Genomic DNA, 22,505 nt, shown 5'->3' on the forward strand with positions numbered 1-22,505 from the left:
GCTGATTGAGAATGAGAGCAGCAGGAGAGTGGCTGAGGCACAAGACAGAAACCTGCCTCTTCCTCTCCATGCTGGCTCCTCTTCCTCACACCGCCCACATTTCTGACACTGTCACCAAGAGGAACCCATCCCGAAGGGAGCCGAAGTTGCCACAGAAACTTCAAAGCAAGTTTTATTTTGGAAGAGTTTCTCATTTTGTTAAAGCTGCAAGCAAGATCTTTTACAATTACAGTTCTAGAGATCTAGCAGTTTCTGAGATCCCAGTGTTCAAAAGTAAATTTCAAAATTAATAACAAAGCCAAGCCCACACGAAAAGGAAACAGCTCTTGGATTGGTTTGGAATGTACAGCGATTGAGTTCAGCTGTTCTCAGAAACAGGCCCACCTCTTCCTTGGAGAACAGGGAAGGTGGAGTCAATGCCCACAGAAGGAAATGTCTTTAAATAAGTTAGTCATTTGGACAAGATCATTCACTCCTTAGAAAACACAGCAAGGTAGCAAGACCTAGCTGGCGGGGTGTGTGGGACAGCACCAATTCCACCGGGCGCTCAGGGGCCCCGGGGTCAGCAGCTGTTGGCGTATGGCACACGGAGAGCGAGCAGTGGCTGGCGCGGGGAGAGGACGACGCTGAAGGGCAGCGAGCCTCCCGGCCTGGCCCAGCCTCTGACTTGCTAAAAGGGGAGGGAGGCTGTGTTCTGCAGCGTCTTTGGAAGAACATGTGGGACAGTTCAAAAATAATAACAGAAACCCCAGTATTCCTCCCCAGAAAGTCTTGTGTCTGGAAAGAAGGCAGGACCGGGTCAGGGTTCCCACGGGGGACTGCGCCTGCCATCCACTTCCGTCTCCACGTGATACAGGACGTCGGCCAGGGTGTGCTCCACCACCGCGCCCCAGCCCATGTCGCTCATCTGCAGGAGGAACGAGAGGCGGACAGGGTGAGTAGGGCAGCCACAGCGAGAAATGAAGATGCTGAGGACGCAAGCGGACGTTTTGACGTTACTCACGGGGCGGTAAGTGAGGTCCTTTGGAGGATACTTGAAGCACGGTCCAAAGTTAATGGAGACCTGGAGTAAATTCAATTGAAGCAGACATGAAGGAAAACGTGAGAAAATATTGAAAACAATGTGATATGGGAAACTTTTCACTTTAAATGTAGCTATAGGCTGGCTGGGCACGGTGGCTCACGCCTATAATCCTAGCACTCTGGGAGGCCGAGGTGGGCAGATCGCTCAAGGTCAGGAGTTTGAGATCAGCCTGAGCAAGAGCGAGACCCCGTCTCTACTAAAAATAGAAAGAAATTAATTGGCCAACTAAAAATAGATAGAAAAAATTAGCTGGGCATGGTGGCGCATGCCTGTAGTCCCAGCTACTCGGGAGGCTGAGGCAGGAGGATCGCTTGAGCCCAGGAGTTTGAGGTTGCTGTGAGCTAGGCTGACGCCACGGCACTCGCTCTAGCCTGGGCAACACAGCGAGACTCTGCCTCAAAAATAAATAAATAAATAAATGTAACTATAATACTTGCAGTATAACTGAAACAAATGAGATACATATTAACATGGTCAACAGCCTGATGCCCATCAAGAATTAGGTAAATAAAACAGACCTGTGTTGATTTCTGTTTACAACCTAAACATCTCCTTACTTTACCTTCTACAGTGGTAGCTGCTGACAGACTAAAAATACATGGAAACCTCAATTCATTAACTTTTTAGTTTATTTATTTTTTAAAAAACAAACAGGCCCTAGGCCAAGCACAGTGGCCCGTGCCTGTAATCCTAACACTCTGAGAGGCCAAGGGGGGAGAATCGCTTGATCTCAGGAGTTCAAGACCAGCCTGAGAGCAAGACAGAGACCCCCGTCTTTACACAAAAAAATAAAAAAATTAGCCAGGCATCGTGGCTACCTTCACCTACAGCTGAAGCTACTCGGGAGGCTGAGGCAGGAGGACTGCTTGAGCCTAGGAGTTGGAGGTGCAGTGAGCTACAATGACACTCCTACACTCTAGCCAGGGCAATAGAGCAAGACTCTTGTCTCTAACAAACAAACTAAACCAAACAAAAAAAAAACAAAACAAACAAACAAAAAAACCCACACAAAGCAAGCCCTAATTTTATCCTGGATCACATTTTACAAAAAGGAAATCAACATAAGCAAAGCCCCTGGCAGTGGTGGGTCACCATGACATAACACCAAACTGACTGACGCACGCATATACTCTCTACCCTCCCACTGAACAGCAAGGCCGCACAGTGCACTCACAGGAACAGCCCGGTGCACACCAACTGCACGACCTTCATCCACCCGAGCAAGAACTTCCTAAAACCCCCAGTGGTTTTGGACCAAACAGCAATAGTAGCAACACATGCCCATGTCACTGTTGGGCTGCTCAGATGTCTTTCTGGGACTCCATCGATTGCTTTTTCATCACCAGCTATTCACCTACTTCCCCCACGTTCTGTTCACGGGATGAACGTAAGATACGCACCGTGCAGCTCTTGTACAGCGAGATGGCGGGAAAGTACACCCCCTCAAAAATATCTTTGTAGGCCACACCTTGATTGACACCGTTTTTGTAAAATATTATCTGAAACAAAAACCATGACTTTACTTCAGAACTTATAAAAAGAACAAAGAACTCACTTGCAAAACACTTTAGAGGTGCTGCTTCCAGACCAGTATTCTAAGAACAGTATTAACTATATAGCTTGTATAATATACATGAAATTATATACCTTGTATAATAACAATGTCTTAAATTCATGTAATACAGATTTTTCAAAACATGTTTACAGGCACTATTCCAACTGGACCTTGGATTTCGTATTTGCTTTCTGAATTCCTATGCTACATATACCAAACAGCTCTACATTCTCTTACTCGTTATATTGTATTAATATTTATAAAAAGTAAGCTGGCCATGCATGGACTCCTTGGAACTCTATCTGTTTGAGCTTATTTATCGATCACTTTCCCTTGCACAAGTTCTTCTGCTTTTTTACTTTAACGTTGTTAGATTTTTCTGTCCCTGTCCTGGATTTCTTGTTTTCTTTGTCCTTTCTCTCCCGTAATTATCCTGAACATTCTCACCAGTAGATATTTGGTTGTCAGAAAAGGCTCCTTTCTCTTCTCAAGAAGAGCAATCTCCTCCCTGGCTCTATCATCCTTTGATCTATGAACCATTTCCCTTTACTCCCCTCACCTCCACCTCAAAAACAACCAGAACTCTAATTTACTTCTCCTACATTCCCTTCTATTACTGTCCCAGGTGGCTGGACAGCATTTTTTTTTTTTTGGACAGCATTTTTATGGAAAAATATTGCTAGCTCAGAACTGTCTTCCTCCCTACCCCTTTCCGCTTTTATCTTTGGCCCCTGTGGCTGACCCAGATGTGCCAGCCCTGCTGTGATTGTGGGCTGACCTTGGACAGTACATGTTCCCAACAGCCCTGGGTGGGGAAGCAGGGAAAGTTCTGGAAGACACTGAGTGGGCCAGACCAGCTCCAGTGACTGTAGCCACACCACACCTCCTCTTCTCATTCCAGTATGCCTCCCTCTGTCCTTGATACCCCCCGACACGTAATGGAGACATCTGACTCGTGCATTTCCTCGTCTGGCCCCCGTTCTCCTGGCAGCGGCACTACAGAGCCAGCACAGGAGCCCCGGGCAGGACAGTGAGCCCGATCGCCTGCTGGCTGGTGGCTGTGTTACCAGAAAATTCCTTCCCCGCCACCCCGCACTTTCCTCACTTTTATAAGTGGTGGGTCCCAGTCTTTAAGGCCTTATAACTCTGATGTGTTTAAGACCATGACTCACCTCGCTGTGGGGAGTCTGCTTCAGGCTCTTCTCTGCTTTATCCACAAAGTCCTTTTCCTCAAAATACAAGTAACTCTTGAACTTTATCAAGGCCTTGAAAATTGAGAAAGGGAAAAAAAAAAAAAAAAAACAGGCACATGAAGTATCAGCTATATCATGGGGAAGGGGAAAAAAAAAAAAAGCCAGACTCATACAAACAACGCTGAGCCCCTGTGCTCTACAACAGAAATCAAAACCTTTGTGATTTAGTGATGCTAGATTTTTTTTTTTTTTTTGAGACAGAGTCTCGCTTTGTTGCACAGGCTAGAGTGAGTGCCGTGGCGTCAGCCTAGCTCACAGCAACCTCAATCTCCTGGGCTCAAGCAATCCTGCTGCCTCAGCCTCCCGAGTAGCTGGGACTACAGGCATGCGCCACCACGCCCGGCTAATTTTTTATATATATATATTAGTTGGCCAATTAATTTCTTTCTATTTATAGTAGAGATGGGGTCTTGCTCTTGCTCAGGCTGGTTTCGAACTCCTGACCTTGAGCAATCCGCCCGCCTCGGCCTCCCAGAGTGCTAGGATTACAGGCGTGAGCCACCGCGCCCGGCCTAGATTTTGAACTACTATGTGCTTCTTTAAAAATACCAGATGGCACTGCTTGTTAACCATTTTCAAAATAATGCTCTTAGTAAAAACTTTGTGTGAGGAAATACATACATATAAACACATACACATGCTGACCACAACAAAAATACCCACAAGTGTCAAATTAACGCATAAATTTTCCCAATAATCTGTTTAAAAAAATGACAAGTTTACTGAGCCAAAAATCCCTCTTTCTATAAAAACATTTTGAGGGCCACTTTGTTTCTCCCATGGGTGATCTCTGGGCTACCTACTTCATGCTGGTTCCCAAAAGTCTATTCAACTATTTACTGCCAGATAAACATATGATGTTAATTTTTAGAATTTTAATTTCTTAGCATATACACATATTAAGCATGGTAAAAAAAATTCACAAGATACACAAACATAAAAGGAAGAGTCTCTCCCTCTCTTTGTCCCCCATCCCCAGCTTCCCCTGCAAAAAGCAAGCACTGTTCGTTCCATCATCCTGGTATCCTTCCAAAGAATCAGGCATACAGTATCTACAAACTTAAAAAACAAACAATAAGGCCGGGCGAGGTGGCTCACACTTGTAACCCTAGCACTCTGGGAGGCCGAGACGGGAGGATTGCTTGAGCTCAGGAGTTAGAGACCAGACTGAGCAAAAGCAAGACCTTATCTCTACTAAAAATAGAAAGAAATTAATTGGCCAACTAATATATACATAGAAAAAATTAGCCGGGCATGGTGGCGCCTGCCTGTAGTCCCAGCTACTCGGGAAGCTGAGGCAGGAGGATCGCTTCAGCCCAGGAGTTTGAGGTTGCTGTGAGCTAGGCTGACACCACGGCACTCACTCTAGCCTGGGCAACAAAGTGAGACTGTCTCGAAAAAAAAAAAAAAGCTATTTAACTACCCTACGTCCCCAAAATTCCATTTCTATGTACTGACCCAAGAGAAATAAAAACATATGTTTACAAAAGACTTATACAGGTATGTTCCATTACATCTTATTCACAGCAGCCCCAAACCCGAAATAGCCCAAGTGTCCATTAACAGGAAAATGGATAAACACATTATGGTACATTCATGCAATGGAATACTACTCCGTGGTGAAAAGAAGCTACAGATATATGCAGCAACATGGATGAATCTCAAAAGCATTATGCCAAGTAACAAAAGCCAGAGACAAAAGACTGCATACTTTGTGATTCCATTTATAATAAGTTCAAAAACAGGTAAAAACTAAAATATGGTGGGAAAAAGTTAAAATAGTGACTTGCCTCTGTGCGGCCTGGGGTGGGGACTGAGTGGGCAGAGGCTGAGGAGCTGTCCTCAAGTGATGGTAAGAGTCTACGTCTCAACAGTGTACGTAAAACTCAAAACTCAGTGAACGTAGCCTCACAATGTGTATATTTCATATCAAAGAAAAAACTAAACAAGCTTGAACTCTAGCTAATGATATGTACCCTGAAGTACTTAGGGAGGAGTGCACTGATGTCTACCATTTTCTCTGTAGTACATTAAAAAAAAAAAAAAAAAAAAGACAGGTGAAGAATGAATGAAAGCACTCTGGGAGGCCGAGGTGGGTGGATTGCTCGAGGTCAGGAGTTCAAAACCGGCCTGAGCAAGAGCGGGACCCCGTCTCTACTAAAAATAGAAGGAAATTAATTGGCTTACTAATATATATATAGAAAAAATTAGCCAGGCATGGTGGTATGGTGGTGCATGCCTGTAGTCCCAGCTACTCGGGGAGAATCTTGTCTCAAAAAAAAAAAAGAATGAATGAAAGACATGTTAATGTAGAATTATTTGGTGATGAGTATTCAGCTCTTAAATCCTTTCAACCTTGTTACTTATGAAAATTTTCATAATAAAACGTCAGGAAGACATGTGAGCTGGGGTCAGCATCACAAGAGAACACACAGGCCACAGCTGTAGGCACTGGCTGCCCCAGGTTGGGAACGGGAGAATGACAAACTTACCTTATCTTTGTAAGTATCAGGCAATGACTTGGCTGTCTCTGTGTCTTCCGGAAGGTTAATATAAAATCCCAGGATGTCTCCCTGTCCATAGCCAGAAGAGTAGTGTTTGCCAATGGACTGGTGGAACTTGGTTCCCTTCTTGCTCCGCCAAGAATAGCTAAACTTATCATAACCTAAGGGAGCTTGAAGGTTACCTGTCCCAACAAAAAGATATATAGGAAGTCACGATTGCAAGTCAATTTTGCTCTGCTGAAGGAAAAATATTCTCCCTTCTTTTTATTTTATATTTTTTGTCAATCTTGTGAAGTTGCTTATAAACTGTTTCTCACAAGCAAAGAATTACAAAACTATTCCAGGAACTGCAAACCAGCTAAACCCTCAGGAACTGAATTTTATGCCCACAATCTGATAAACCCGACAGTCTTGAAGCTTTAGCCAGATGGACTACACCTCCCTACCTGCTATGATGTCCCTATTCAGCCCCAGCTTACCTAAGGGCTGGGACCAACCCAGTCTGGCAGCAGTGTCTGGCGGCATTTCATCCACCGTGATTTCAAAGTACCAGGCACCTTTCCGTACCCCGTGGGAGGCCCGCACCATAGAGTAACCTTTCTCTCCAACCACAGTCAGCCGGTCATCAGAGATCTTTAACTGGGGAGCTGCAGTGATGGAGATTAAAACCAAGGCCTACAATTATTGAGATTCTTGGACACAACTGTCACAAAAGACGGAATCTGAGCCAAATCAGGGAGCAGGGTTTCTGGGAAATTGCTCTGCGCACGGGTGGCTGTTTCCAGCCAAGGTCTATCTTCTGCAGGTGCAGCCTGGGAGTGGGTTGGGATAACTTAAAGGGCCAGAAGCAAAGCATACAGGTTGAGAGGTATTTGCAGGTGTTTTTCTAGGTCATTCTGAACCCCTTGGGATTACAGCTTGTGGTCTAGTCACCTCCTCTGCATTCAAATGTGATTGTTAGCACTCTGGGAGGCTGAGGCGGATGGATTGCTTGAGGTCAGGAGTTTGAAACCAGCCTGAGCAAGAGCGAGACCCTGTCTCTACTAAAAATAGAAAGAAATTAATTAGCCAACTAAAAATATATAGAAAAAACTAGCTGGGCATGATGGCACATGCCTGTAGTCCCAGCTACTCGGGAGGCTGTGGCAGTAGGACTGCTTGAGCCCAGGAGTTTGAGGTTGCTGTGAGCCAGGCTGACGCCACGGCACTCTAGCTGGGGCAACAGAGTGAGACTCTGTCCACCCCCCACAAAAAAGATGTTAAAGACTGCAACAGATTAAGGAGAAATAACTAAATGAAATAACTAAATAACAGAAAAACTGGTGAAATTTAAGGTGTTTAAGTTTTGGTAACAGTATTTACCAATGTTAATTTCCTAGCTTTGATAACTGTAATACTACAGTTGTGTAAGATGTTACCCTTAGGAGAAGCTTAATGAGGGAAACTCTTTTTTGTAACTTTGCTGTAAGTTTAAAATTAGTTCAAAATAGAACTTTTAAAAAACAATATATATGTATATAAAATTGCTAGAGCTTACAGGAAAGGACAGAGAAAGAAATTATTTCTTGCACATTCTGGCTGTGTCCAGGCATGGGTGGGGTAGTGGTGGGAGACTGAGACGTATGTCTAATTCTAGACTGACAAAGCTGATGGCAGCAGCCCAAAGCAACCCTGAATCCACATGATTTTAATACCTTACATACCTCGATCGTGTAGGGCTAACAAAACCCTTTCATACAAGCAGGCTCTGTAGAGGTCTCCAGGAATAGGTTTTCCTGCCCAGCAGTCAAGTTCAAGCTTCTCAGGGTCGGGGGCATGGGGATCAGGCTCAGCTAGAATGTACCGGTAGCCGTCTTTGTTAAATGGGTGTTCCAAGGGGTAGCCATGAGGGGGAAGGCGCTGAGCAGAAAACAAAGGGTCACTGCAGAAAGGAAAAAATAAAATCAAGAAACTAAAACCCCTCTAGTTCAACTGCATTTAATTGTGTAAGAAAAGCCTCTGATTTATTAGATTTCAGCTGTAACACAGGCAACTTCAGGCCAAATACTTTATTACTCAAATGATCATTCTGCCCTCTGCAGGCAAAACAGGGAAATGAAAAGGGCTAGCAAAGCAATTTTGGATAAATTACTTGTAGTCTGCAGGGATCTTCCCAGTGGTCTTTATAAAGCATGAACTGATGTCTATAAAACTGAGCCAGTACATCATAGGGGAGAAAGGGAGAAGGAGAATGAAGGTGATTTAGAGTGATTTCCTTATCATAAACTAATGAACAGAAACTCAGAGCTAGGAGCACATACTTCCTGTTGCTAGTCTAAAGAAGTGACCCGGATGTCATCATCTCAGTATTAGACAAAGGGAAGGGCAGAGGCAGGAGGGGGAGAAGAGCTAACATTCAGTGCTGCTTCACTCCCTCCCCGACGTCGATCCTTTCTCAAGATGCCTTAAGAGAACTTTTATTTCCCAGGCTTATCCCCAGACGATGCTACCCTAAGATCCATTTTTGTCAGAGCAAATTCATAAAATAGGATACCTAGCCTAGGGTTCCTTTGCCCCTCAAAGTGAGTTTGGGAAAAATGGACGGGCTTTTTATCCTCAGACACGGCAGCTAATGAAGAATGCAGCTCTTTTCCCTTTAGTGGACTTTACCAGCACCAAATAATACTCGAGTTGGGGGGATTCTCCCCACCTCCTGGCCTTCTTGGTGGTCCCTGTGGTCCCTCCATCCTGCTGTTTGCGCTTAGCTCCTCTTCCTTTTCCACTGCTCCCTGCTGCAATTCCCCCTTTGAAGAGAAGGCAGATCACTTTCAATGAGCCAAGTGGAAGCATCAGGTGGATGCTGAAATTCCATGGGGACCAACACACCCAATGTGCATTTGTGTAACGCCACAGGAGGGTTTCCTGCTCAAAAGCATATTGGATTTCACCCTGGTTCTAAAAGAATATGCGGAATGTCTCACAGCCAGGAACACTGGGTTCTGGCAGTGAGTTGAAATAATTCTAGCAATAATGATACCTGTGTTTACATTTTCAACCTTCCTTTCTTAATGAGCTGCAACTACTAGTACACTTTCTGATGGTGTGACACAAATGCATTTTCACTCATTCAGATTCCAAACACCCACAGCTAAAAAGAATGAAAACAATTGCATGGATAAAGTTTTTTTTCACCCAAATTAATACAAACATCCATAAAGAGAGACTATCCTCACTGTAAGTCGATGTTCACTTGCTTGAACTTGCACAATATATTCCATAAAGGCACAATATCTGCTAAAGCACTTAATTTGAATATCCAACAAGACAAAATACATCAAACATGGAAAACAGAAACAGAAGTACTAAAAAGGTGTTTCTCTCCAGTGGTGCTAGATATCCATAGTGGTTGTACAGAACACGTAAGAAAGGTGGCTTTAAATTTAGCAGGTAATTTTTAGTCCCATACCCATTTGTCAATGCAACATTTATTAAGATTGTCCCAATGCATAAAATTCAGGTTAGACTAATCCAGCTTGTGGAATTAGGAGCAATTCATATCGATAGATAATTTACATATTTTATACAAAAAATATAGCTACATACTAAGGCTACAAGGGATATTACCTTGTGTATTTCTGAAATAGTAACTTTGGAAATTTTTGTCCAGTTCTATCATTGCTCTCAATTAGTTTTTTTCCCCCTTCCAAAAAATGTCCCTGAACTGCAGGAAAACACCTTTATGTAAACAACTGCATGGAGAACTATATCTTAATTTGAGGCAAGCTCGTAAATTATCAGCAGTTCTGCTGCAATAAAAAAAGATCAAGACATTGAGGGTAGGTCATATTCCACATATACAGGACCAGATTTATACAGAATTTCCTTTTGAACACATTAGATGGTATTCCTATTTCTCATACAGGTTTTTTTTTTTTTTTTTTGAGACAGAGTCTCACTTTGTTGCCCAGGCTAGAGTGAGTGCCGTGGCATCAGCCTAGCTCACAGCAACCTCAAACTCCTGGGCTCAAGCAATCCTCCTGCCTCAGCCTCCCGAGTAGCTGGGACTACAGGCATGTGCCACCATGCCCGGCTAATTTTTTCTATATATATTAGTTGGCCAATTAATTTCTTTCTATTTATAGTAGAGACAGGGTCTCGCTCTTGCTCAGGCTGGTTTTGAACTCCTGACCTCGAGCAATCCGCCTGCCTCGGCCTCCCAGAGTGTTAGGATTACAGGCGTGAGCCACCGCGCCCAGCCTCTCATACAGGTTTTAATGTTAAACTGCTGCAATGTCATTATCTCTACTTTTAGAGTTACCATAATCAAAAAACTATTATGTTTTTTATTGTCATTTGCATTTTAATTAATTTTAAGAGAAAAGTTTTAGATCCCTCTTGAACCAAACAAGCAGTGCACTAAGGGGACTGCTGGCCGTGTTAGGCAGAATATGACAACATACAAGCTTTTAATTACTAACATTAAACTGAACTACTGTTTCATATCAAGTGCTATTGCCACCATTTTCACAAGGCTTTAAAATCGTTTAGTTTTAGCTTCTACCACAACTCAGCAAAAAGCAGTTTCCAAACCACAAAATACTTAAGTCTGAGAGGCTGAAAGAAGACAGAGGAGGAATTCACCTCCAAAAGTGGCTCCACCTGTAAGAACAGAAGTGGCACCATGTATTTGTCAAATTTTAACAATTAAAAGGAGAAAATATGGTGTCAAAAGATAAAACAACAAACTTGGTTATTTCCAACCCATCTCAGAATATTAATAACAGTGGAAATGATTAGATATTTAAGATGCTAACACTCCAAAAGACAAGTTAATGATGTCATGTGTTGGATGAATAGCTAACTAGCTCCCAGATACTCCAACCCTCACACTGACATTAGTAAAGGGCATCACCCTGAAAGATGGGTTAATAAGCAGAAAAACATGATGTAGCAGGTGATCAATACAGAAATGCTGTCATATGAATAAGCTGAAGTTTTGGGGCAAGAAAAATTAGAAGATGGGCATAGAAATTTCATTTGTTAAGTAACGGCTGAATTATGGAAAAAGAGTAGAGAGCAACTGATTCTTTCTAAATTAAATGTTAGTTATGAGGATATAGGAGAGTCTAATATAAACAGTCAATCTGACCTTAAAACTGTACCTTGTTTTATGCTAAATATGTCTCACTCAAGACCAAACTGTGTTGTACAATGACAAAAAGTTCTCCTCCATTACCATCTGCCAAATTCTTGGCTAGCTCCTAAAAATTGAGTTTGGACTTTAAAACATCTTAGTAAAATAGCCAGGTTAAGGGTCAACTCAAAGCATGCCAAACTCTAGGTACATCTGGATTCAGTAACTTAAAAATATGTAAGCTATTTAAATGACATATTTAAATACTTACCATTTAGATTCCCACCGGTAGACACTGTACTGCTTTGTTTTTGGTTGTCATAAGCAGGACCAATGTTACTAAGATCCTGGAAGGAAAAATACGCAATTAAAAAAGGAGGCTATGTAAGTCAATCAATCTGGCAATGCTCATAAGACTGAAACTGACAATCCTGAAAGGATCCCAAACTTGGATGCTTCAGGGATCAGCAAGTATCCTTGCTGGCATGTGGGGCAGGCCCAGCGTAAGGATCAGAGTGGCTTAAGGACAGTGATGAATGGCAACCAACCAATCAACCTGCGTGGAGGTGGTGGAGGGGTGCAGCACACTGGAGAACTTAACACCCCAGGTACTCAGCACTCGTGGGAATTCAGGCCCACGAATTCAGAACTTCACATTTTACAAGAGACAGAAATCTGAATTTCTATGTGAAATCCTGAATTTTCAAAGCTAGCAAATCAAACATTTCAAGGCACAGCTGAGAGATTTGACCTTCTGAGTTGCCAATGTGAACCCTGCTGTTGAACCCAGTGGAAATTTTCTTTTTCCTGTTTTGTTAGATATGCAACACAGATTCTTCTTCACAACAAAGAATGTTCTTAAGAGCAAAATTTGAGATAACGGTAAGATTAGAAAGAATGTGGAATGGCATTTTTATACATCACAAATGAGGAAACTAAAGATAAAAAAATAAAAGTGATTTGCACAAAGCTGTAATATTTTGGGGAAGAGCCAGAGCTAAAACCCTCGACTCCAGGTTAAAGGCGAGGTCTCTTCACAAGTATCAGCAACCATTTATTGGGAGTCCACCTTGTCACTGGCATGTAATAGCAGTATGTTATGTGGCAAATACACAAATGGAAATAAAACCCAATTCCCTGTCTGCAAGAGGCTTAAACTGCAGAAGGGGAATATAAAGCAGATTAACATACCTGATCTAAAAGTCCAAATTTGGGGTAATCTTCTTCTGGATCTTTACTCCCAGGATCAGGGTGTTCCTTTACCAAGAACACATCTCTTTCTTTACTCTAAAAGGAAACAGCATTTTAGTATTAATAAAATTTTATACTTAGAAGTATAGAATGGGCCGGGTGTGGTGGCTCATGCCTGTAAAACTAGAACTTTAGGAGGCTGAGGCAGGAAGATCACTTGAGGTCAGGAGTTTGAGACCAGCCTGGACGACATAGCAAGACTTGGTCTGTACAAAAGAAAAAAAAAAAAGCACAGAATGGATGATCAACTACTAATTCCACAATTCCAAAAGTCAACTGCTCTTGTTAGACTTGGGAAGTTAATTAAAACGAGGGGTAGGGGAGTCAATTCCTAAGTATAAGTCTCCAAAAAGGACAGCATTATTTTTCTCTCTGATTAGAAAATTAATATGTGACGAATCAAAATATTCAAACAACAGAGAAACATAAAAAAAAGCCAAAGTCTTTCATGATCCTCACCTGACCTTCCACTCCACAGAGATAAACACTGTGAATAGCTTATTGTCGACTTCTCCCCAGATACTCCAAGGACAATAATGTTTAGAACAAGATTTTTTTTTTTAAACAAAAAAATTTTTTTAAATGGTCTCCAATTTCAATATAAAATTACACTTGCAAAAGTGCAGTGGGAAAAAAAAGTACAGCGGACAAAGTTTTTAGTGCATAAAAGTAGCGTGAGTGTAGATGATGTTCACTTAAGACAACATGCAACTCAACTCACTGATTTAGTGTGTGAAAACTATTAAAAAATTTACAATTAGCTATCTCATACTCAAAGATTTAATACTGGCCAGGTGCAGTGGGTCATGTCTATAATCCCAGCAGACTGGGAGAATGAGAAGGGAGTATCTCTGGAGCCCTGAAGTATGAGACCAGCCTGAGCAACATAGCAAGACCCAGTCTTGGCTGGGCAAGGTGGCTCACGCCTGTAATCCTAGCACTCTGAGAGGCCAAGGCAGGAGGATTGCTCGAGGTCAGGAGTTCAAAACCAGCCTGAGCAAGAGCGAGACCACATCTCTACTATAAATAGGAAGAAATTAATTGGCCAACTAATATATAGAGAAAAAAAATTAGCTGGGCATGGTGGCGCATGCCTGTAGTCCCAGCTACTCGGGAGGCTGAGGCAGTAGGATTGCTTGAGCCCAGGAGTTTGAGGTTGCAGTGAGCTATGATGATGCCACTGTATTCTAGCCAGGGCGACAGAGTGAGACCATCTCCCCATACCATGTCAAAAAAAAAAAAAAAAAAAAAAAGGATTTTATATTCAGTTGTCCTTATTTTCTTAGTTGTCACATTATTTTCCAGTCAGACTAAACAGAATTTAAGTCTTACAAAGAACACTGGTTTTCTAAGTATCAAATCCAATCAATTTTAGTCTACTTACCATGGTTTTAACAATGTTATTTGGCCAAGTCATTTTCCCAGGTCTCTGTCTGGTCGTCATGCACTCCCAGTATTTATCAATAAATGGTATAATATCCTAATTTTTAAAATAAAATAAATACATTAAGACTTTTATATTTGCTTTCAAAGTAATGCTGACAAAGACAGAAGACAGCCGCATTTTCAAAGATCTTGTTAGAAGCAAGAGAAAAATCCATGTTTAGTCTTTTAATCACTGAATATTTAATTGCATGAAAATATATAGATTATGAGGATTTTTAAAAAATATATACAAATCTTAGCCACAGAAGGCTTACAATCCAGGTGGAGGGAAAAGCTCTGTCATGTCCCCTTGGTTGTCAACTGGAAGATGACTCCCAAATTCCCTCCTGAGCTTCTATTTCTACCTACTTGAGATATCTCCTTTTGGACATCCTAAAGGCACCTCAAACTTCCTGTGACTAAAACGGAACTCTGGGCTAGGCACGGTAGCTCACGTCTGTAATCCTAGCACTCTGGGAGGCTGAAGCAGGAGGATCATTTGAGCTCAGGAGTTCGAAACCAGCCTGAGCACGAGCGAGACCCCGTCTCTAACTACAAGTAGAAAAATTAGCCAGGCATTGTGGCGCAAAAGCCTGCAGTTCCAGCTACTGGGGAGAATGAGGCAGAAGGATGGTTTGAGCCCAAGAATGAGACAGACAAAAAAAACCCAAAACACTTACCTCATAAATTTACTTTACAAATTTATACTGATCCCCCAGAATTATAAGCTAGACACCATAGAGTCATCTTTGATTCTTCTCTCACAATCTTTGCATCTAAACTATCACCAAATGAATTTTAAAATGTTAGAAATTTCACAACCCTCAGGCCTCGCTTTGACGGAGGCCCCTGCCGGCTCTTGCCTGAGCGGCTGAAACAATGTCTGACCTACATCTTCTGGCATCAAATTTCCCCCATCCTAGATTATCTTCCAAAGTCTACTACCACAGGAGTTAGCTCTATGAAAACAAAATCTTTACTCAAAGAGCCAGAGTTGAATCAGGGAAAAAAACAAGGGCACTCTGAAATATTTTGTTGTTCCAGATAGTAAGAAAGAGTTCAAAAACTGATAGGAACACATTATGTAATACATTGATTTTTTTTAAAAATTCACAACATCCTAAGACACCTTGAACTTCCTGTGACTGAAATGGAACTCTGATGGGGGGGAGGTGTGGCTCCCACCTGTAATCCTGGCACCCTGGGAGGCGAAAGCAGGGGGATCACTTGGGCCCAGGAGTTTGAAGTTGCAGTGAGCTATGACGACGCCACTGCACTCTAGCCCAGGTGACAGGGAGACTACCTCAAAAAAAGCTTTGAAAAAAATCCATGACTCCACAGTGAGAGTAAAAAAAAAAAAAAAAAGAGGATGACCGATAGATCTTCTTTACAAAAGAAAGATAACTAATGAATGTATTCTGCTTTACAACCACTATCCTCTTAACTGATTCAGGTTCAGATAATCAGTGGTGGCTAAAACCACTGGTTGAGAGTAGGAGAACAGGGAATTCATCCAATCTCAGTATATCATCCTCCAGATTAGTTAATAATCACAAACATAAAAAGGACCCTTTATAATGGAGAAATCTGGTAGACAACTCCTCCTTAACCAAGCAGTCAAATCTGGGACCAACAACATAAAACAAACCAGTATCTTATATCTCCTGATGTGAAGCACGGAAAAACACACACATTACCTATCTAATAGTCTCACCAAAAATGTTTAACCTGAAACTAATTATAAGGAAACAATCAGATAAATGCAAGTTAAAGAATACATGCCAAACAATTCTCTAGGCTCTTCAAAATCTTAAATGTCATAGCAAACCAAAGAAAAAATATATTAAAAAACAAATTTATACCTGCTCGATGTAAGTCCAAAAAAAAAAAAGCAATAATTAAAGAATTTTTTAAAAATGTAAAAAAAATAAAGAAAATAAATAAATAAAAGAAAAGTAAAATAAAGGAACTGTTTCTAGGTTAAAAATGGAGTTTACATTGTGACTTTGTCACAATGTAGCAACTTTCCTCTAAGTTAGTCTCACATAGTTTAGAGGCAACATACAGACATGGGGAGATAAAGCAATGTACCAAAATATTAACAACTGGCAAATCCAGGCAAAGAACAAACAGATATTCATTGCACTAACTGAATTTTTCTGTAGGGTTGAAAATCTCAAAATAATTTGGGTAAAAAAACGAACTAAGAAAAAAATCTAATACAACATTCCCCTATTTAAAGCCCTTTTAATGTGGACAAAAGGGGAGGAGGAACCTCTGCTGACTGCTCCAGCTTATAAGATTAAGCACAAACTTGTGTTTAGTAGACAAGGCACTTTCCAATCTGATCCAGACAGCATTGGTCTCACAACACAACTTGTACCAGTGTTTTTCAAACTGTACGCCACAATCAATGTGTAGGTTAAAACGAGCTTGACTAAAGTATAATAGAAAATATCGAAGTGCAGAGGGAACATCAGAGGGTTAAAATTGTTTTGTGAATTTTTTGTTTCAGTTTTAAATGAAAGCAGGTTAGTATAACTGCACACTAGGTCACAATATAAATTCCATTTAAAAATTTTCTTAATTTTCCTATTTCTTACCAGAAACCACAGTGGGAAAGACTCACAGAAGGGCTAACCACCTTGTTTTTAATCCTGATTTGGGGCATGTGGTTTTCCAGTTTAATGACAAAGGATAATTATTTTTTTATAAAAAGGAAACTGACCCTCTATCTCCTCGACAAAATCTGTGATAGGCATCTATAAAAATGGCTACACTAGGCTGAGGAGGTTCACCTCAGGCCTGATTATTGTGGGACAGACAGTTGTTTGCTTCTATAAAGCCAACCAAAGCTATTTAAGGATTCATATCACTAACAGCTAAGCCAAGTAACACATAACTAGGAAATTAGCAAGTCATGTGAAATAAGAAAAAAGTAACCACTGAATCCAGTCACAGATTCATAAAAATTGGAGAGAAAGTACTTAAAGGTATATTTAGAAGTTCTACCTGATTCTTTGGCATAATTGCAATTACATTAATTCCATCTCTACCTTATCTTTGGAGAACATGGTTTTTGGATGTTCATCCTGTGTTCGGGACTGCCATGTTAGGTTGGCCAAAGCACTAAGGCACATTTCCTTCAAGTCTATCAAAAGCAAAAGGAAGAAAAAGTTATCTGTATAACTGTATAATCTATCACACCAAGGGAATATTCAACAAGATAGTTCATAAAATAATAACCATAGCAGCAAAAAGTAGAGGGATCACCTGATTTGAAACAGGCAATAGTAATTATTTAGAGCTAAACCCCAATTACTACTACTAGGCAAAAGTCTCCTGATTCTGCTAAGCCCAGGTCCCTTTCGTTTTCCAGCAAATAATCATCTTGAAATACTGCAGAGTTTGTTCTTACTTGCTTGCTTCCGGAGGAAATAGGTATTCCCGCTATGATGGCACACATTGCAATGAAAACTATAGTTGGTCATGAATGGTAGACAGGATCTGTTAAACAGCCAAATTGTAGAAATTAGTGCACTTCTGAACACATACTTCTTTTTTTAAATTTATTTATTTTTAAATTTTGCTCCCTATGTCATCTGAATGAACACATACTTCTTTATGAGACATAAATCAACAGGAATCCTTTCCCCTCGGTGAAATTCAGATAAAAATGTTAGTATGTTAACACACTCTTAAAATGTAAAAAGGTCACCAAAACCAAAACAGGGTTTGTATTTTTACAAATACTGGGATTTTTCTGTCATAAAAAAATCAATAAGACATTATCCACCACAGTGGACAATTCAGCATCTGGAAGGTTCTCATTGGCCCCCTGTCCAGATCAGTTTATTTTTTGAGCACCTAAAAAAAAGTACACCAGGCAAGCTGTGGAAGAAGACAAAGTACTCTAAGACTTATCTGTTTAGGGCGCCAATAATGTTGGGAAGAGCAGACAAAATGTATGAAAATATCAATTAAAAATGTAAATAAGTATCCAAGAAGACAACACAGATTTATAAAACATTACTTGCCTCGAGACCAGGTGAACCCTGCAGAAGACAACTAGTCCATTAGAGTTCAAAGGACCCAAGTAGAAACTTCAGATTTATAAATTTTTTAGGGAAGATTTTCAAGAATACAAGTTATGCACTGGATTTGGAAAGATGATTGGGTTTTCTAGACAGGTGAACTATGTGCAGAGATGAGAAAGTGCGAGGTGGGAGTGGGGGGCAGAAACTCGTGTTGACAAGTTTGTTCAGGAAAGAGGATCTGTTGGGGATATGATAAAAATACAGCCTGAAAGGTGGCAAGCACAAGAAGGCCTTACATGCCAGGTGGAACTGGATGTTTTTCTGTGGGTAATATGAACTCCTTGAAAAGAAAGGGACATGGTTAAAGTGTCAAATTAAGTGACAGAATGGGTCTGAAGAAGGAAGAGATTAGAAAAAGTGAATATACAGAAGAGGCCTTTGTAGCAGCCCCAGCAGAAGGTTAAAAAAAAAAAAGGCCTGACCTAAATGGAAAGGACAAGCAGGTGTACAAGAAGAAATTGTAAAGCTTGGGGACAGATTAGATGAAGGGGGAGCTGGCAGAATAAGGAGCTCTAACCAGTAAGACTGGCTATATCATAAAGAGAAAATCTCCTAAGAGGGGAGTTTGGGGGCAGGAGAAGACCTGCCTGTTTGAAGGCAGAGAGAAAGGAGCCAGTGGAGGGGAAAGATTGAATATGGCAGAGACAGTAGACACAGAAGAACCAAGATATTAGACAAGAGAAATGTGGTGGTGAATCTAAGATTATGGAGACTTAGTCTTTCAAAGAGAAAGTAACAGAAGAACAAAAGACCTTTAGCATAAATGGCTTAAGCTGGAAGAGAAGAAATCAAAACAAAGTCAGGTTTATCTTGGACTCTGCTCAAACTAGCTTAGGGTGTCCTCAAGGGCAGGGTTCCCAAGTATATGCTGTTTACCATCTATCACCAGCACTCAAGGAATTAAACATTCTTAAGAATGTTAAGAGTAAGTTCCCTTAACTTCACTTCTCTCTAGAACCCCTTCTGTTAAACAGCCTCTTGTGATAAACTCAGTTGGAGAAGGCAAAGCCTCATACTAAAGATAGGTAGGTATACAGCTCTTTTAACTCAAATACAAACCGGTGTTCAGAGCAGCCTTTTTCATACCCTGCTAGCTACATTTTCTATCTCGGTTACAAAAGATAATCCATCCCACCTAACTGAGCTTTGGGCATAACTTCTCAAATGTAGGTACAAACTGGTCTCTTCAAAGTTACCAAAACTTTGAACTCTGGTTTGATTCTTTACTGCATTTTCCCCCAGTTATCTCTCTAGTAAATTTCCTTTCCTAAACTCTGTCCATCCAAATGAATTCTTCTTGGCCTAAATGGCCCGATTTTAGGCCTAAGTGATCTGTCTTGCTTAGCTATTGTGTTTTTCCTACAGATCTTTCCACAAAGATCAATTCTTTCTGATCCTTCAATATTTTTCTTGCTTTTTAAAACATTCTTTCCACAGTCACAAGTCACATGTTAATTGAGACATAAGCATTTCTAAAATCCACTTTAACTTTTTAACTTGAAAGTATACAATAAATTATGAAAGAAGGTATTTCTTTACAACCCCACTCATGGGGGATTAATTTCAGAATAATGTAGCCCTATTTTGAAGATAGTCTTACCTAAATGTATTAGTATAATATGGACCACAAAGAACCTTCTAGAGCCAGCAGTAAAGTTATTCAAATAGATAGTGAGTCACTAATGCTCAACTGCTAGCTGTTGACCAAATCCCTAGAATAAGGAAAAAAGCCTTTCATTCTCAGTCATAATATGATTTTTATTTGCTAGAAGAGGCACATGATTGGAAATAGGTTTAGTTGAGGATAGAGCACAGGATACCTAAAGGAGTAAGAAGCAATGAGAAAAAACAAGGATGGCTCAGACATGGAGAGCACTGGTCATCTCAAATATTTGACAACGGGCTTTTTTCACTATACACATCAACTCTTTCTGAAAAACCCATAACACCCAATATAAGGTTTAAATTATACTGTCTTATATTTGTTGATATAATGCTTTGTCATTGCATGGTTGTAGGTTGTAAGTTCACAGCAGGGACAATACCCATCATTGTACCTATTAAGGCTGTGCCTTAAGTAAAAAACATGCTAAGGGAATTAGAACAATTCCCAATTTAACATCCTACTCACTGAATAGGGGGTAGGACACACAGGAAGGAAATAACTACCGTGTTTCCCCGAAAATAAGACCTACCCATAAAATAAGCCCTAGCAGGATTTCTAAGCATTTGTGCAATATAAGCCCTACCCCGAAAATAAGACCTAGTGATGGGCGTGGCTATGCAGCTTATCTGCACAACCCATGCATTTCGTCCAGGAGCCTAAAGAAGACGAGCAGCCCTTCTCATCTGCCCCAGGAGAACTCTAGTGCTCCACATGAGAGATTGGGGCCAATGGTTCTAAAGGAAACAGAGTCGCAAGAAATTCGGGATGGAATTCAGGGTTTGGAGAGTTATGATGATGTTCCAGAAGACGACTTCACTATATTTGAATAAATGTAGATTATTATACCATACTTAAAAAAAATAACACACCCCCTGAAAATAAGCCCTAGGGTGTCTTCTTGAGGAAAAATAAATATAAGACACTGTCTTATTTTCCGGGACACACGGTATATACTTTGCCAACAAACTAACCATTCAACTGTTGAACATGTTGAGATTCTACAAAACGATTCTTACAAGACTATGAAAAACACTCACGAGGTATCTATGCCAAAGGTGTCTGCTGTGAACCACTTTGTGCATATCCCACATTGCAGCTCCACCTCTCCCAGCTGTCGGCCATTCTCTTCATCCACTGAGCCAGCCTGAGTATCCATCACCTCTGAAGTATCCCCAGCACCTTCCTGTGTCCACAGAGCAATTAGAGAATCACATCAGTTGACTTGAATGTATTTTTAAGGCACTTAAGAATTTTAAAATAAACCCTATCTTGCCTTGCAAACACCTCAAAAGAATACTTACTAGCGTATCTTTTCCATTAGAGGATTCTGTCTCCAAACCACCACCTACGTCAACCAAGTTTGCATCCCTATAAGATAATGAAAGCACTCAAGTAAGAATCTTCAAGAGAAACAAACCTCAAAGTGCATTTTCCAAAAAGATCACGATCAAAATAAAGCTGAACTTCACAACTCCGACAGCTTTTTCAGCTCTGCCCAGGGTTACAGCCAAGATATTAGGAAGAAATGTGGCCAAGACAGACGCAGGCTCAAGGAGCACAGAGAAGCATAAATCAGCCCTGACAGACAAGTCTACTACGTGGGTTAGAGCTGGTCCTGGGTGGGGTTCACAGAGGCGCAGCTCTCCCGCTCGGTTTTCAGAGGGACCATTACTTCTTCCAGTCTGCAAAGTGGTTTCTCCTCTGGTATATTTGAGAGGCTCCTGCTAGAAGAGTAAGCGACCAGCTCCCTACCAGGGTGCAAGGGCAGGAGGCAGGACAAGAGCCTTGGGGCTCTCTCCGATCTGAAAGGTGCAGAAGGGGCGTAATCCCAGATACAGTTCAGAGGGGATGGGCCAGGTGGTGGGTGCATTTACCATGGCGGCGGGGGCAGGGCGAGCCGTTGGCGGCAGGGCCTAGGTAGGTTCTCAGGGGTGGCAGGAGGGCTCCCAAGAGCCGCGGGATTCCGAGAGGGGCGGGCCTCCCTTGTGTTCTCCTTGGGCCGCAGGACCTCTTACCCGCTTTCAGGCTCCCCGGAACTGGGTTCAGCTGCCGGAGCAGCCGACGTCCCCTCTCCGGCCGGAGCGGTTGCTACGGCCGCAGCCGCCGCCGCCGCCGCCGGCTTCGTCTCCCCGTCCTCTGCCGCGGTTGCATTTGCTGCCGCTCCTGGGCCCGGGCCGGCGACTGCTACCGGGCCGGGACCGCTTCCCGCCGCCGCCATCACTGCAGCTCCCAGACTTCTCGCGAGAACACTATCTCGGTCTCGCGCGAGCCGCGCGCCGTAGTGGTCAAACAGGAAAGGCCCGCGGTGGGCCCACCGCCCGCCTGAGGGGCGCGCGCTGCGGCCGGCGTTTCCTTCAGGGCTGACTGAGTTTCGGCGCCGAACGCTGCGCCACTTCCTGGCGAAGACTGGAAGTCCCGCGCAGATGCGGCACCTGGAGAGCGCGGACGGCACCTGGGCTCTACCGCGGGACCGGGACCGGCACCCCGCCCCGCCGGGTGTCCTTGTCGCCCGGCCACCTGCCGCGGCTGCTCCCTTCCCAGCGACGGGCGCCTGCGG

General features: G+C 42.0%; 1 protein-coding gene across 3 annotated transcripts; it reads right to left on the bottom strand.

The window, feature by feature from the left end:
- Window positions 1-146: 146 nt before the first annotated feature.
- Window positions 147-22,416, bottom strand: ASH2L (ASH2 like, histone lysine methyltransferase complex subunit). 3 transcript variants are annotated; one of them, XM_020282519.2, is made up of 17 exons: window positions 21,964-22,416; window positions 21,250-21,316; window positions 20,986-21,131; window positions 17,604-17,692; window positions 17,242-17,336; window positions 14,145-14,240; window positions 12,701-12,796; window positions 11,781-11,856; window positions 11,017-11,034; window positions 9,086-9,179; window positions 8,100-8,317; window positions 6,876-7,043; window positions 6,385-6,578; window positions 3,812-3,904; window positions 2,485-2,583; window positions 1,004-1,063; window positions 147-907 (listed from the first exon to the last, which is right to left on the bottom strand). In XM_020282519.2, the coding sequence occupies exons 1-17, from the start codon at window positions 22,164-22,166 to the stop codon at window positions 800-802; spliced, it is 1,920 nt and encodes a 639-aa protein (XP_020138108.2). In that variant the 5' UTR covers window positions 22,167-22,416; the 3' UTR covers window positions 147-799. The 3 variants fall into 3 exon arrangements, with proteins under 3 accessions (XP_020138108.2, XP_020138110.1, XP_020138109.2); XM_020282521.2 differs by lacking the exon at window positions 21,964-22,416 and adding an exon at window positions 21,823-21,939; XM_020282520.2 differs by lacking the exon at window positions 11,017-11,034.
- Window positions 22,417-22,505: the final 89 nt, after the last annotated feature.

The sequence above is a fragment of the Microcebus murinus genome, chromosome 24, assembly GCF_040939455.1.
Source record: "Microcebus murinus isolate Inina chromosome 24, M.murinus_Inina_mat1.0, whole genome shotgun sequence".
NCBI classification, from domain to species: domain Eukaryota; kingdom Metazoa; phylum Chordata; class Mammalia; order Primates; family Cheirogaleidae; genus Microcebus; species Microcebus murinus.

Excerpts from the sequence above, each read along its gene's own strand:
- ASH2L (XM_020282519.2), bottom strand. The coding sequence starts at position 22,166 with ATGGCGGCGGCGGGAAGCGGTCCCGGCCCGGTAGCAGTCGCCGGCCCG. Across the intron at positions 21,132-21,249 it reads CTAATGGAAAAGATACGCTA|GAAGGTGCTGGGGATACTTC; the intron begins GTAAGTATTCTT and ends CTGTGGACACAG. Across the intron at positions 908-1,003 it reads AGGACCTCACTTACCGCCCC|ATGAGCGACATGGGCTGGGG; the intron begins GTGAGTAACGTC and ends TTCCTCCTGCAG.